The sequence below is a fragment of the Cricetulus griseus genome, chromosome 3 (assembly GCF_003668045.3).
Source record: "Cricetulus griseus strain 17A/GY chromosome 3, alternate assembly CriGri-PICRH-1.0, whole genome shotgun sequence".
NCBI classification, from domain to species: Eukaryota; Metazoa; Chordata; class Mammalia; order Rodentia; family Cricetidae; genus Cricetulus; species Cricetulus griseus.
This window is the reverse complement of record NC_048596.1, coordinates 186,095,645-186,109,717: the sequence shown is the minus strand read 5'-3', so window position 1 is coordinate 186,109,717 and position 14,073 is coordinate 186,095,645. Positions and strand designations below refer to the sequence as shown.

At 46.7% G+C, this 14,073-nt stretch overlaps 1 protein-coding gene across 4 annotated transcripts in view; it reads left to right on the top strand.

Annotated features, from left to right (window-relative positions):
- Positions 1-1,705: 1,705 nt before the first annotated feature.
- The window catches only part of Atxn1l (ataxin 1 like), a 27,456-nt gene continuing 15,088 nt past the window's right edge, over positions 1,706-14,073 (top strand). For 2 of the 4 annotated variants that reach the window (XM_027405975.2, XM_027405974.2), the window contains exons 1-3: positions 1,706-1,838; positions 4,022-4,083; positions 5,716-7,431. In XM_027405975.2, the coding sequence (XP_027261776.1) occupies positions 5,833-7,431 (1,599 nt within the window). In that variant the 5' untranslated portion in view covers positions 1,706-1,838; positions 4,022-4,083; positions 5,716-5,832. Of the gene's footprint in view, positions 1,839-4,021; positions 4,084-5,712; positions 13,133-14,073 lie in introns of those variants that run through there. The other 2 variants (XM_027405972.2, XM_027405973.2) reach the window with 2 other exon arrangements.

Sequence of the window (14,073 nt, the reverse complement as noted above, 5' to 3'; positions counted from 1 at the left end):
CTGGGTGTGCTTTATGGACAAGCGCACGACAATGACGTAGAGAGCATAGCAACCACCCTGGGAGGGCCTATGAGCCATAACAACCAGTTGACCAATCAACACAGGGCAAGCCCTCCAAGCCTGGAGGCACACCAATCGTGAGCCTGTGCGTAAGCCTGTGCGTAACCCTAGACACTCCCCTTACGCTGCCCTATAAGATCTTTTGGGAGCCTGTAGGAGCCGTCTTTTCTAGCCGTCCGCCATGGCAGGTGGGTGAAAGACCCGAGCTAACATGGGGTTAGCTCGTTAAATTACAATAAAGCCTCGTGCAGTTTGCAGCAAGCTCTCGAATCCGCCTGGTGATTGGGGTGACCGCGAACCTGGCCTGAGACCCCGGATACTTGAGTTTTCGGGGGTCTAACAGTAATCTGAACACAGAATTAAGCATTAGCCAAATGTGGTGGTGTATGCCTGTTGTGGTTTGAGTGAGAGGCTCCCCTATAGGCTCAGATGTTTGAATCTTGGCGCTGTTAAGGTAGGTTCATGGATATGGCCTTGCTGGAGGAAGTGTGTCACTAGGGGCAAGCTTTGAGGTTCAAGGCCACATGTGATTCCCAGTTCACTCTCTGCAGTTCAAGATGTGAGCCGTCAGCTTCTGCTCCGGCTGCTCTGACCGCTGCTTCCTGTCATGCTCTCCCACCACAGTGGACTCCTAACCCTCTGGAATGGTTAAGCTCAAATAAATTCTAAGTTGCCTTGGTCATGGTATTTTATCACAATAGAAAGGTAATAAATGCACCTGAAATACCATCACTTGAGCAACAGAAGCAGGAGGATTAAGAGTTCAAACTCAGCCGGTCGTTGGTGGCGCATGCCTTTAATCCCAGCACTCGGGAGGCAAAGGCAGTCGGATCTCTGTGAGTTCGAGGCCAGCCTGGTCTCCAGAGCGAGTGCCAGGATAGGCTCCAAAGCTACACAGAGATACCCTGCCTCAAAAAACCAAGAGTTCAAGCTCACCCTAAGCTACATAGTGAGTTTAAAAACAAGCTGGGCTACTTGTGAGCTTGTCTGAAAAAGAAACAAACAAAAAACTGCCCCTCTCCTATCAGCAACCTTCCAAATTCTCAATCAGCCATTCATTTTTGTTTTCACTTAAGCCAATCAAACTTCATTCAAGCATGAACTAGAATTAATAGGTAACAGTATTTCAGATCAGTAGCCAAGCCTTCTGTTCACTAAACCAACTTGCATTCTGCTGTACCAAACCAAATATCTTCCTCTCATTCTCTACACACTTCGAGGTCTCCAGTACTTGCTTCTTCTCCCCTAGGTCCTGCACAGAATCTACTTTGGGATATTTCTAACTTTATAAGGCTCTTCACCTTTGAATAGGTGTGAGCCCAGCTGTAGCACCCTGACCCTACAATGACCCTTCCATCTTCCACTCCAGTAAATTCTGGGATTTCCTAAACAGAATTCCCCAGGGGCAACCTTTGGATTTCTGGTGATGGCTTGTGAAAACTTCTCTAGGAAATCCGGGCCTGGAGACGCAAGGAGACATTCCCTACTCACTAAACCCATTCAGAGGAATAGGCATTCATTTTCCTACCAAAGGGGGCGCTAGACATGATGGGCAGGCTGCCAGCTTCCTCCTCTTTAAGGTAGGCGGCGCTCCCTGGCCGGGTCGTGACGTCATTTCTCAGCGTCGGGGGTGGGATGCGCTGACGCCATCTCCGGGCGCCCGGCTGGGGGGGGCCGCTGGGTGTGGGGCGGCTCCGGGGCCGGGGATGGCGGCGGCCGCGGTGGCGGCGGCTCCGGGACGAGCCGGAGAAGTCCAGGGAGCTCCGTGAAATGGGCCGGTGAGTGTCGCTTGGAGTGATGTCCGCCAGGCTGGCCTAAGGCCAAGCGGGCCTGGGTTCGGAGCTCCGGTGGAAGGGCCCCCTAGAAGCCCGTTGCTTCACCGGGCCGAGGGCCCCCCAAACAGCGGGCAGAGAGAGCGAAAGAGGCCGTGCCCAGTCCACTAGACGTTGCTTTCCCGCCTGGCCCGGAAGGTGGCTTCAGGCCCTGATACTCCGGCGGTGTTGTCCCCGCGGGCCAGGATGTCCGAGTTCTCAGGGCGGGAAGGGGCCCCCAAACAAGGAAGCGTCGCCAGCGGGGCCTGGCCTCAGCCAGATGTCCGACCCCCGACTTTCTAAACGTAGAATGGCTCAGTTCAGGCCTTACCCTTGTCGGAACAAGGATTGAGGAATCATCAAAAGCCATCACCCCTGATCTCTACCAGGCTGCTCCCTTTTTGTGGGGAGCACCTCTTTCCCTCAGCGAAAATTTGGGTCTCAGTGTGCAACCTCTTGATTCCAATCCAGGCACGAAGAGGAGTTCCGTTCTCTTCTCTTTTGGCAGGTCTCTGAACGGCTTCCTTGCCCCTTAGCTCAGTTGGGTTCACAAGTTGTATCTTTTCCCATGAGAAATTCTCCAATGCAGCTCCATACACCCACACCCAGGTTTCAGATTCTCAAATGTTTTGCTTTGTGGGAACCCGGTGAGCAGCCTGGGTCTTCTTTTTTGGGGGGGTAAGGGGTTTAGAGTTTTTGCTTGTTTCTGTCCTTTCATTATCTTGTGCTTGCTAACTCGTTGGTGACCCAGAGACAGGTTTTCTTAGCTATTTTAGCTACAGAGAGCAACCATCATTTTGGGAGTTAAGGGGAAAGCTGGGTGCTTTCAATTAAAAACTGTTGATGAAGAATGAATGCATGATTTGTACCCAATTTGTGATTTGTTTGTGTCATTAGAAATTTGTTCGTCCACATTTCCACCTTTTGTGTACTCTTGAACTATGCCACTCTTTAGGTAAATGTCACCTTCAATTGGATCAAGGCTCACAGTATTCTGTGTGACTTGGACAGAACAGGCAGTAATTTCTCAGAACTCGTCAACAGTGCTAACTCTGTTAAGACTTTATGGCCCATTTTTTGTTTTTGTGTTGGTGTTCCCTTCGAGATGGAGGTCTTATGGAACTTAGGCTGATTTGTGTGACTTACTGTATACTTGAATGTAGTTCAGGGTTACCATGTCCAGTCTGTGATGCTAGGGACCAAACTTAGGGCTTGATGCATGCTACTGAGCTGCATCTTGAAAGGCCATGTTCTTTAATTATTGATTTTCTGGCAAGTGAAATTCAGATATTGGTAGCTTGGTAATAGTTTTGTTCACCATTTTTGCTACATAGAGACTCAAAGAGGTATTTTCATTTTATTTCACATTTCATTCAGTAGTGTGAGGTTGTCACTTAGAAAATTTCACACACACACACACACACACACACACACACACACCCTTTTAATTTTACTTAGAAAATCCGTTAATATAGCTTTCACTTTGAGTAACTCCCCCTTGACCTCTTTTTCTGCCCCAGAAACATAAATAATTTTCTTTTCCTCTAGTGCCAACTTTCTTATTTAAATAATCTGATTTGTGTACTCATAGGCCTTTAATAAAGGTGAAACTCCCTGCTTCTCATTGTTGACATGCAAACAGAATTAAGTCTTTCATTTTCATTTGTGTGTTTAAGCAAAATTTGGATTGGAAATAAGTTTACTTGTTGGGGAGTAGAATAAAGGTAGAGAATAAAGAATATGATGATAAAGAAACCAATAAAATGTGACACATGGAAATTTCTTCCCAGAGATACCTTACAAAAATTAAAGCGTAATCAGTATTTGTTCATTCTTCTTTTTGTTTTGTTTTTAATTTGTGTGTGGAGGCCAGAGGCCAGCTTTCAGGATTAATTCTCTACACAATGTGGGTCCCAGGGACGGAACTCAGGGTATTACACTTGGTAGCAGGTGCATTTGCCTGCTGAGCCATCTAATGGCCTTCAAATTTTTTTCCCCTTTCAATTTCCTAGGTACTCTGGGTGAGAATGAAGCAAGAGCTCATGGACTTTGCTGGTTTTTGGTGGTTTTAGAATTATCTTTCATGTTGTCACTGGGGAGGATGAGAGATCAGACAAACTCCTTACTGCATCCTTGTTTCTGTCCCTTAGACTCCCAAGCCAGAGGGGAGGACACTTACTACAGCTGCTCAGAAGTACCACCAGAAGCTCAGGTAATACAAGCACTTAGGATTCCTTGTTGCAGGAAAAAAAGAAAGAAAGAAAGAAAGAAAGAAAGAAAGAAAGAAAGAAAGAAAGAAAGAAAGAAAGAAAAAGTTTGGCATGTGACAGTGGAAACACAGAACAGAATTTAGCCTGATTGGAAAAATTATTGGCCATGTTCATATGCATTGACATGTTCATATGAAAAAATGCTTTCTGACTTTTTTTTCTTTTTGAGATAGGTTTTTATGTAGCCTAGACTGTCCTCTGATTCATTCTGTAGCTAAGGGTGACCTCAAACTCCTGAACTCTTTACTCTCCTGAACTCTTTACTCCATCTCCCAAGTGTTGGGATTATATGTATGTGCCATCACAGGGACTCTAAAAAGATGCTTGTTGACAGAGGATAAAATGACTACAAAAATTGACAATAAGAGAAAGGGGAGAGAAAACTTCTGAATCATAAGACCTAAAAATAGTAAGTTGAACTGGGCAGTGGTGGCGCATGCCTTTAGTCCCAGCACTCGGGAGGCAGAGACAAGTGGATCTCTGTGAGTTCAAGACCAGTGTGGTATACAAGAGCTAGTTCCAGGACAGCCTCCAAAGCCACAGAGAAACCCTGCCTCGAAACCCCCCCCCCCCAATAGTAAGTTGACATACATGTGAGGAGAAATGGAACCAGAATCTTTTGAATACCCAAAGCAGACCTACTGTGAATAAGGAGCCACTGGCAAAAGAAACAAAGGGGGAAAAAGAAGGCAAATTGAAAGTGATAATACAAAGAAAAGGAAGTCTTAATGAGAGTAGGGAAAGAGAAGTGTGTGTGAAGTCTAAATTGTTTGGTTGCCCTTTAGAGGGGATGGAGGAGAAACAAACTATAGAGCAAGTGAAAATAATCACTCCTCATGGGATCCAGGTTGGAATGTAAAGTTTCTTTTTTCTTTTTCTTTCTTTTTTTTTTTTTTTTTTTTTTTTTTTTTTTTTTTTGGTTTTTCGAGACAGGGTTTCTCTGTGTAGCTCTGGAGCCTGTCCTGGCACTCGCTCTGGGGAGCAGGCTGGCCTCGAACTCACAGAGATCCACCTGCCTCTGCCTCCCGAGTGCTGGGATTAAAGCGTGCGCTGCTGTCACCACCCGGCTGGAACAAGGTTTAGTAATAATAATAAAGAGACAAGCAAACCTCAGCACCTCATGACATGAATGTAGCCAGTCTTGGGGTAGAAGAGATAGGAGATTGTGAGATCATAACCCACATTAATCCGGGGAATGAGGCCATAGGTTCAGGGAAAGAAGATGGCACATTAGTCTTTGACAACAAAAGGAGAAATTTAGGAAGGAGCAACAAAGACGAATGCTTATGAAAAGCATGACTAACCCAGAAATTGGTAGTGAAGAGGTCATGGAACCCTCAGGTTATTTGTGCATCTTAAGTGTTCATCCTTGTAAATCTTTGTGCTTTGTGATTTTCCTGGCTGGTCTTTGCTTTTCTTAGGCTAACAAATGAAGAGAGAGCCTCCTATTCTCATGCCTCCTTTTCTCACCACTTTCCTTTGTTACGTCTTTCTCCTTGGGTGCAATTCTTGATATTTTGTTTGACTTGATAGCCTGCATTACTTTTCTTTGCCTCTGGTTTGTTCCCTAGCAGATGTGGGCACCTCAGCCAGCAGCAGAGAAGGGTGCAGGGAAACCACAGAGAAGCCCCTTCTGATGCCCCAAGGAGCAAGCAAACCCCATCCAGGCTCCAGGAACACCACAAAGCAATATGAAACCTGTTCATGAGAGGAGTCAGGAATGCCTTCCACCAAAGAAACGAGACCTCCCTGTGACCAGCGAGGATATGGGGAGAACTACCAGTTGCTCCACAAACCACACACCCTCCAGTGATGCCTCTGAATGGCCCCGAGGGGTCGTGGTGGCTGGGCAGAGCCAGACGGGAGCCAGAGTCAGCCTCGGGGGTGATGGAACTGAGGCCATCACTGGTCTGACAGTAGATCAGTATGGCATGCTGTATAAGGTGGCTGTGCCACCTGCCACCTTTTCACCAACTGGCCTCCCATCTGTTGTGAACATGAGCCCCTTACCCCCCACGTTTAATGTAGCGTCTTCACTGATTCAACATCCAGGAATCCACTATCCCCCAGTCCACTATGCTCAGCTCCCATCCACCTCACTGCAGTTTATTGGGTCTCCTTATAGCCTTCCTTATGCTGTGCCACCTAATTTCCTACCTAGTCCCCTCCTTTCTCCTTCTGCCAACATTGCCACCAGTCACCTTCCACACTTTGTGCCATATGCCTCACTCCTAGCAGAAGAAGCTACTCCTCCCCCCCAGGCAGCATCCCCAGCCCAGCCATTTAACAAATCCTCCTCTGCCACCTCCCCACCCGGCCAGTTACCACATCACTCAAATACTCAACCACTGGATCTTGCTCCAGGCCGGATGCCCATTTATTATCAGATGTCTAGGCTACCTGCTGGATATACCTTGCATGAAGCTCCAACAGCAGGTACCAGCCCTGTACTTACCCCTCAGGAGGGCCAGTCTGCTCTGGAAGCAACTGCTGCCAATGGACAGAGACAGCGAGAGCGAAATGTAGTAAGACGAGAAAGTGAAGCCCTTGATTCCACCAGCAGCAAGAGTGAAGGCCAAGGAATGGTGCCGGTGGTAGAATGCTTGGTGGATGGACAGTTGTTTTCAGGTTCTCAGACTCCACGAGTCGAGGTGGCAGCGCCAGCACACCGAGGGACCCCAGACACCGACCTTGAGGTCCAGCGGGTAGTTGGCACTTTAGCTTCTCAGGACTATCGTGTGGTGGCAGCTCAGAGGAAAGATGAACCCAGCCCTCTTAACCTATCCCATCACACCCTTGACCATCAGGGTGAGGGACGAGGGTCAGCCAGGAATCCTACAGAACTGGTGGAGAAAAATCAGGCCCGTGTGTTCTATCCTCAGTCCCATCAGGAACCAGTAAAACACAGACCTTTACCCAAAGCAGTGGTTGTAGCCAATGGCAACCTGGTGCCCACTGGAACTGACCCTAGCCTACTGCCTGTGGGCTCAGAGATCCTGGTGGCATCAAGTCTGGACATGCAGGCCAGAGCCACCTTCCCAGACAAGGAGCCAACACCACCTCCCGTTACCTCCTCCCACTTGCCCTCCCATTTCATGAAAGGCGCCATCATTCAGCTGGCTACAGGAGAGCTGAAGCGGGTAGAGGACCTCCAAACCCAGGATTTTGTGCGCAGTGCCGAAGTGAGTGGGGGGCTGAAGATTGACTCTAGCACAGTCGTGGACATTCAGGAGAGCCAGTGGCCTGGATTTGTTATGCTGCATTTTGTGGTTGGTGAACAGCAGAGCAAAGTGAGCATTGAGGTGCCCCCTGAGCACCCCTTTTTTGTATATGGCCAGGGTTGGTCGTCCTGCAGCCCTGGGCGGACTGCACAACTCTTCTCTCTGCCCTGTCATCGGCTACAGGTGGGAGATGTCTGCATCTCTATCAGTTTACAGAGCTTGAACAGCAACTCAGTTTCTCAGGCCAGCTGTGCTCCCCCAGGCCAGCTGGGTACACCCCGAGAAAGGCCTGAGAGGACAGTATTGGGGCCTAGAGACCTATGTGACAGCGAGGGGAAGATCCAATCTTCAGGAGAGGGTTCCCGGGTGGGAGAGCCCTCCCAGCCTGAGCCTGGTGCTCAGGCCTGCTGGCCAGCCCCAAGCTTCCAAAGATACAGCATGCAAGGGGAGGAGGCACGGGCTGTGCTGCTCCGTCCTTCTTTCATTCCACAGGAGGTAAAGCTGTCCATTGAAGGGCGTTCCAATGCAGGAAAATGAACCTCTTTCCCAGCCCAGGACTGGGGCTTTATCCCCAGAGGTGAGCCTCACCATGAGCAGCCAGAGGATTTGCACATGCCAAGCAGAGAAAGGCTCTCTTGGCAGTGAGATTTGAGGGAAATAGGAGGCATGAAGACAGCCTCCCAAAGCAGGATCTGTTGCTCATTAATTACCCCATGGCATCCTTTCAGGACAGCCCTAGGGGGTGCTGAGATGAGGAAGAGCAGGCTTGGAGCAAGAAAGGGTGGGAGTGCACATAGGATAAGAAACATTCCAAAATCAGGGCCTCCCTGTTTTTTTTTTTTTTCCTACTCATTCCTGGCTCCTACAAAGGAAAGTACAGGCTTTGGGAGCAGGTGGCAGAGGGAGCAAAGAAAGAGCCAAAAATGATCCACAGCTTATAGTAGCAGTAAAACTGTTTTTCTTTCTTTTTTCCTTCTCCCTCCCCCCTTTTGTGGTGGGAGGGCAGGAGGCTCAATGGTTGAAAATGAGAAGGTTCCCACCCAGAACTCTTCTTGTAAGAGACGTGCACTTTAAAGGGTGATTTTGTTACAGATGTTTATGGCTGGGTTTGGGGTGGGGGAGCACCATGATCTACAGAACTCTGCTTGATTCTTTGCTTCTGCCCATTCCCATCTCACCTCACCATTCCTCTGTAAGGCTTTCTAGCAGTTTAGGGGCCAGAAGAGAGAGGAGAAATACCTTCAGGGCTGAGAATGAAGGACTGCCTTGCCAGGAACCCAATCGGGGGTTTTGGAGAAAAGACCTGATTGCTAGATGATGGGCTCTAGGCAAGGCTTTTGAAAGGAGGCTAACCTATTGAAACTCCCATTCAACATGTCAGGCCTGCTTTGACATTTCACTGAGTCTCTAGTAGTAATGTTGGAGAGACCTGGAGGACCTTTTCCCCTAGGCACCTACACTCTTCCATTGTCTGTCTATGTTGTGCCTAAGTGCCTGTGCTTCTCCCACCCTTCTGCTGCCCCGACCTCTGCATGGTGTCTTGATCTGGGCCTCACGTGTAGCTGCACTGCCTTTGTCCACAAAGACCTCCAGTTTTTGGTGTATAAGGGTCTCTGGTTTCCCTATCAGCTATAATTTTTATATTTAGAAACTCAAAATCATGTCCCCTTCCACTGGCAGCAACATAATGGAGAAACAAAAAAGAAACCATGCCCTAGACTGGGTTTTCCCATTCCAGTGGTTTTACTTGGTCCCTTCCCATCTCAGTCCATTGCCTCTCAGCAATTGGCATCTCCAAGCTGTGCCCTTCCACCATCAGCTCTAAAAGTCTACGATAGTCCTTGTAGCATCTTAGCAGATGTTTCCTTGTGTGGCGGTGGACTCTTCTACAAAGAGTATTTTCTATCTGGGTTATATTTGCTGCCATATTTCTTAAACCCACATTTCACCCACAACTTGGAGTGTCAACTTGGAGTGTAGGATTCCATTGGATATTAAGATTTAGAGCCTCCCCCCGCGCACCCCGACCCCCGCCCCCGCCAACTTTCAGGTGGTTGAGTATTTTGTGTGTGTGTGTGTGTGTGTGTGTGTGTGTGTGTGTGTGTGTGTGTGTTTAATTTTTTTTAAGGGGGGAGTGTGTGGTTCTTTAGACTCTTGAAGGCAACTCAGGGTATTGTCCACCCAGTTCTCTAGTTAAACTTCTCCCAGAGTATGATTGTGGCATTTCCTTCATAGATAGACTTGGACTGGCTAAGGCTTGTCCATCCTATCATCAGGAGTCCCACACTTCTGAGGTATGAGCAAAACTTAAGGCAAGTCTTGTGATCTCTCGCTCTTTCACTTCCTCCCCAGCTGCCAAATGGGGATAAATAATCTTACCTACCTCCTGGGGGGAGGGGAAGTTCTGAGAATGGAGTCATTCTTAGTGTTCAGGTGCTAAAGGTTGTTCTCCTTGGGAACAGAGTGACAGAAGCTGGCTGGCTTGCTACAAACCCTACATTCTGTTTCAGACCTTAAGAGCAAATACCTGGTCGGCAAGCTTTCAGGGGAGCATCCTAAGAAAGCTGTTTGGCCCGACAAGTACTTAAGTCTCTGAGTTTGTCAGTCAGACACCATCCTTGTATGCAGTGGAGATCACGTCCTTTCCCTTCTCTTGCCCCCATTCTCTGATTGCTGCTTCTCTGGCTTATTTCCTACAGTGGGGGCCTGTGGGGTTGAGTCTTGAGGAATTCTCTCAAATGAGAGCTGTAGGAGAAGGCCTCTCCTCTCTGACTGTTTGATGAACAACTCATTCCTAGGGATTATTGTATGCATGTATTTCTCAAAAGCCCCCTTCCTCCCATGAAGGTTCACCATGGGAATTTTGTGACATGCACTGTAGATGCTCAAGAAATGTCTACCAGGGATACCACTGAGCTTCCTAAGTGGGGTCAGCATGCATCTGACTGTAGTTGAAGTTAAATCACTCTCTACTAAGACTAATTGTAGCTTTCTAGCCTGGTAATGCTCACTGAATCCTGAAAAAAGAAATTGTTGAGGACTTTGACAAACTGGGCACTGACCTATCTGCTGTGGTTCCTTTTCTATCCCTATCTGATAAAATAATGATAGCAACTCCCTTAATATGGTGCCATGCATTTGTAATGTGCTTTTGCTGAGCTGAGAGCTACCTTCCCTGAAATGTGCACCCCTTGAAAAGAATGCTTGTCAGAGCTGTGGCAGTGCTTACCCTTACCCTAAGTGTGTAAGAGAGGTGTCTTACAGTGAGCATTTCAGTGGTTAGCTGTCAGCTTTTGGGGACTGGGCAGTGATAGGACATTCCCAGAACTTGGAGAAAGTTCTAAAACTGAACAGAAGTGCATATGCCAATTTAGAAGGGAACTTGGTAAAGGGTAATTAGTAATCTGAAGATTTAGATCATCCCTCTCAAGACAGGAAGTGGGGAAGGGGCTTGGGCCCTCAGAGCTGAGTGCTTGTCCCTGAGGGAGGAGCCAGAGAAGGACTAGATTGACCCCTCTTTACACTTAGGGTCCCATTTGATTCTAACACCATGGGCTGGGTCTGTGCTGCTTTAGCCACTCCTGTTGTCTGCTCCCTGTCCTGCCTATTGCCCATTATCGCTCCTGTCCATTCTTAACCTGTGCTCTGCCAGTGTTACTGTGTAGCACAGTAGTGTTGAATAGGGATGGTCTGCATGCTGTGTTTGGGCTGGTAGATCTAAAAAGATGTGGCTTCAGTGCTGTCAGGAGCCCATTGGCTCCAAAAGTTTGCCTGTCTCGAGGGAGAAACAAGCAGGTCCTACCAGAGACTGTTTTTTCTCTTCTTTATATGGTACTTTATAGCCTATTTCAAAACAAGAGGAACCACATTAGGGCTTGAGCCAGGATCCTGGTGTCATTCATCTAGCCCCATATTCTGGGGTTGAGAAAGAGTTTGAAGTTTAGCTAAAATAACTCCTCCAGTTGGGTTTAATTTTCTTTTTTCCTTTACCAGTGGGTATCATAGGCATTTTAAGTGAACAGGATGGTGGCATGATTTAAACCTGCATTGAGTAGGCATATTGAGTGGTCACACTGGCATGAGCTGAAGGTAAACATTGGGAAAGGCTCAGTCAGGCCTTTTTGTAAAGATAACCAGATTAATTGAATTAATTGAATTGGCCATGGGAGATTAGGTCACAGTCCTAGAAGCAAACAGGACAAAGGCCAAGTTTAAGAGAGGTGTGTTGACCTCCTAGGATTAAGTTTACTAAACTACACTGAAGCTATAGTACTTTCTAGATCAGAAAAGTTATACACTACAGTTGAAGAGCTGAATTCTACTATAGATGGATGTTGTTAGCCTTTGCTTGGAAGCCTTCACCTTCTAGCTTCCCCAAGGTTGGAAAGGTCTCCCACATTATGCAATAATAAAATAGGCATCTGGGTCTTTGCAGCTGTTAGTTGTTTTTTTTTTTTTTTTCAACTCTAGGATCCATCTTTGGACTGAAAGCCTGGTCTGGGCCTAGGGTAACATTGGCCCTTGATGCTAGAGTTGGTTGCATTCTCTCCTTACCTGCAGACTATGCACAGTTCCTGGGGCAGAGGGAGAGGTGGTATGGCTTGCCCTGTTGAGCCTCCTCAGCGGGAATAATAGTAATAAATGCACTTTTCACATTAAAGGTTTCTTTAGTAGTTCTCCTGTTAAGCCTAGGATCTTCCCCTAGTAGACTGCAAACTCAACAGTCTGTGATCCCAAAGCCATTCCACTGCAAACGCCTAGCAGTAAAGATGGCCCCAGACTAGGTTCCTGTCTGCAGTGTGTGTGGCAGCAGCCCACGTGCCTTTACCTAATGTCAGACTTGCAAGCGTTTAGCTGTCTTTATGTTAGGGGGGTCTTAAGTACTTCAGAGAGAGAGAGCAGATAACAGTGGTTTTATGCCCACCTCACCCCCTGCCAGGGACTTGGTGTGTTGTTGTAAACTGTGAGGGTTGGTGAGCTGCTGGTATTGCTGAAGGCAGGGTGGACCCCTCGTTTGCTTCATATGTGCACTCAGTGAATTGGATTGGGGAAGAGACTGACCCTACTCTGGCTAACTTTAAGTATTAAAATACGGCTATCCTCTACATACTTCCTAGTCACACAGGATCCCTGTAGCCAAAACAGTATATGTTCCAGCTGCAGAGAGCAGACTGCTCTCAGCTTGCACAGCACCTTAGGGGAGGGAAGAATATATGAATAGGTAATAGGGTGGAGAAAGGATGGGAATTTTGTCATCCAGGTGGCTTTAGGGTCCTAAGGAGTAGAGAAGGATGGCACTGGGGAGGTCTGGATGGATCTGATTTGTGTAGGAGTTCCCTGTAGATAAATTACTGATCCCCCCAACCACTATCCCCAGTATGTAATGGCTGAATTAATATGTAATCAACTGCATTGTAACTAAAGCCTTAGAACTAGTCAGGTGCTCCTCCCACCCAATACCATTTCTTACCCTCTAATCCTACCTGATCTTTAACAAAGCATTAATAATTCTAAGGATAATCTCTATTTTGTTGTGCTTTTTTGTAACTGTTTTAAATAAATCAATTTGTACTGTATATTTGTACTTTTGTGAGATCCTTTTTGCTGTTTTACCATTTTAAGTCTCTGTACTTGGCTACACACAGATTGTATTTTTATTGTTAATGCTCTTCTTATGGATACCTGCATTTAACTTGTGGACTATGTAAACACAATATATATCAATATCTATATATCTATATATCAATCTATATAAACTACTAGCTTTTCCTTTTGGTGTTTGCGCCTTTTTCCTATCTCAGTTTGATGGGTGGCCATTGGGCAGGATCACTTGGACTAAAGATTGTGTGGTCATTGGTAAACTTTGCAAATGGTGGGAGTTACCTGAACCGTGGCGTGGATTTGAGTTTGGGAAATCTACCTGTAGACTAAGGTTGGCAGAATCAATCAGTAGGACCTATAGGTGTCCTCACTGCTGGTCTTTCCACCGGTCCTTTACTCTGGCATACATACTGCCACACACTGCTGAAGTAACCCCAATCATAGCCACTGCTTCTGACTTAGAAATTTTGCCACCAGTAAATAGCAAAAAGGAATGTACTTATTTACCGTGTACAACAAACTATCCTAAGTGCATTATCAATCCTCTATTGCTATTATTAGTACCATTTGGTGGCAGGAATTAACGGAACTGGCTCAAGTTACACAGTAATGGTACAGTGGATTTTTTGGTTGTTTTTGAGACAGGGTCTCTCTATAGAGCCCTGGCTATCCTGGAACTCACTGTGTAGATCAGGTTGGTCTCAAACTCTGAGAAACACCTGTTTCTGTCTCCCAAGTGCTGGGATAAAAGGTATGCATCACCTTACCTGGCTTGTTGTGTGGTTTTGGTTGGTTAGTTGTTTTTGCAATGGTAGAGATCAAACCTGGGGGCCCCAGCCTGTTAGGCAAACAACCACTGAGCTGGGGTTTTGAATCTAATTCCTGAATTTGTACTAATGTTGAAGGTTGTGGAAATAACATAGCCACGTAAAGTGCCAAAGTATTCCTTAGGACAGAGTGCATCCAGTTACTTGAAATATGGAGCTCTGTGAAAAGCATTTGGATCAATTAAGTATTTAATTTTTCAATGTATTTCTTAAAAGATTATTTTCCAGCCCATCAGGTAGAACTTAACTCTAGTTTGTTGAGAGTTCTTTGACACTTTTAAAA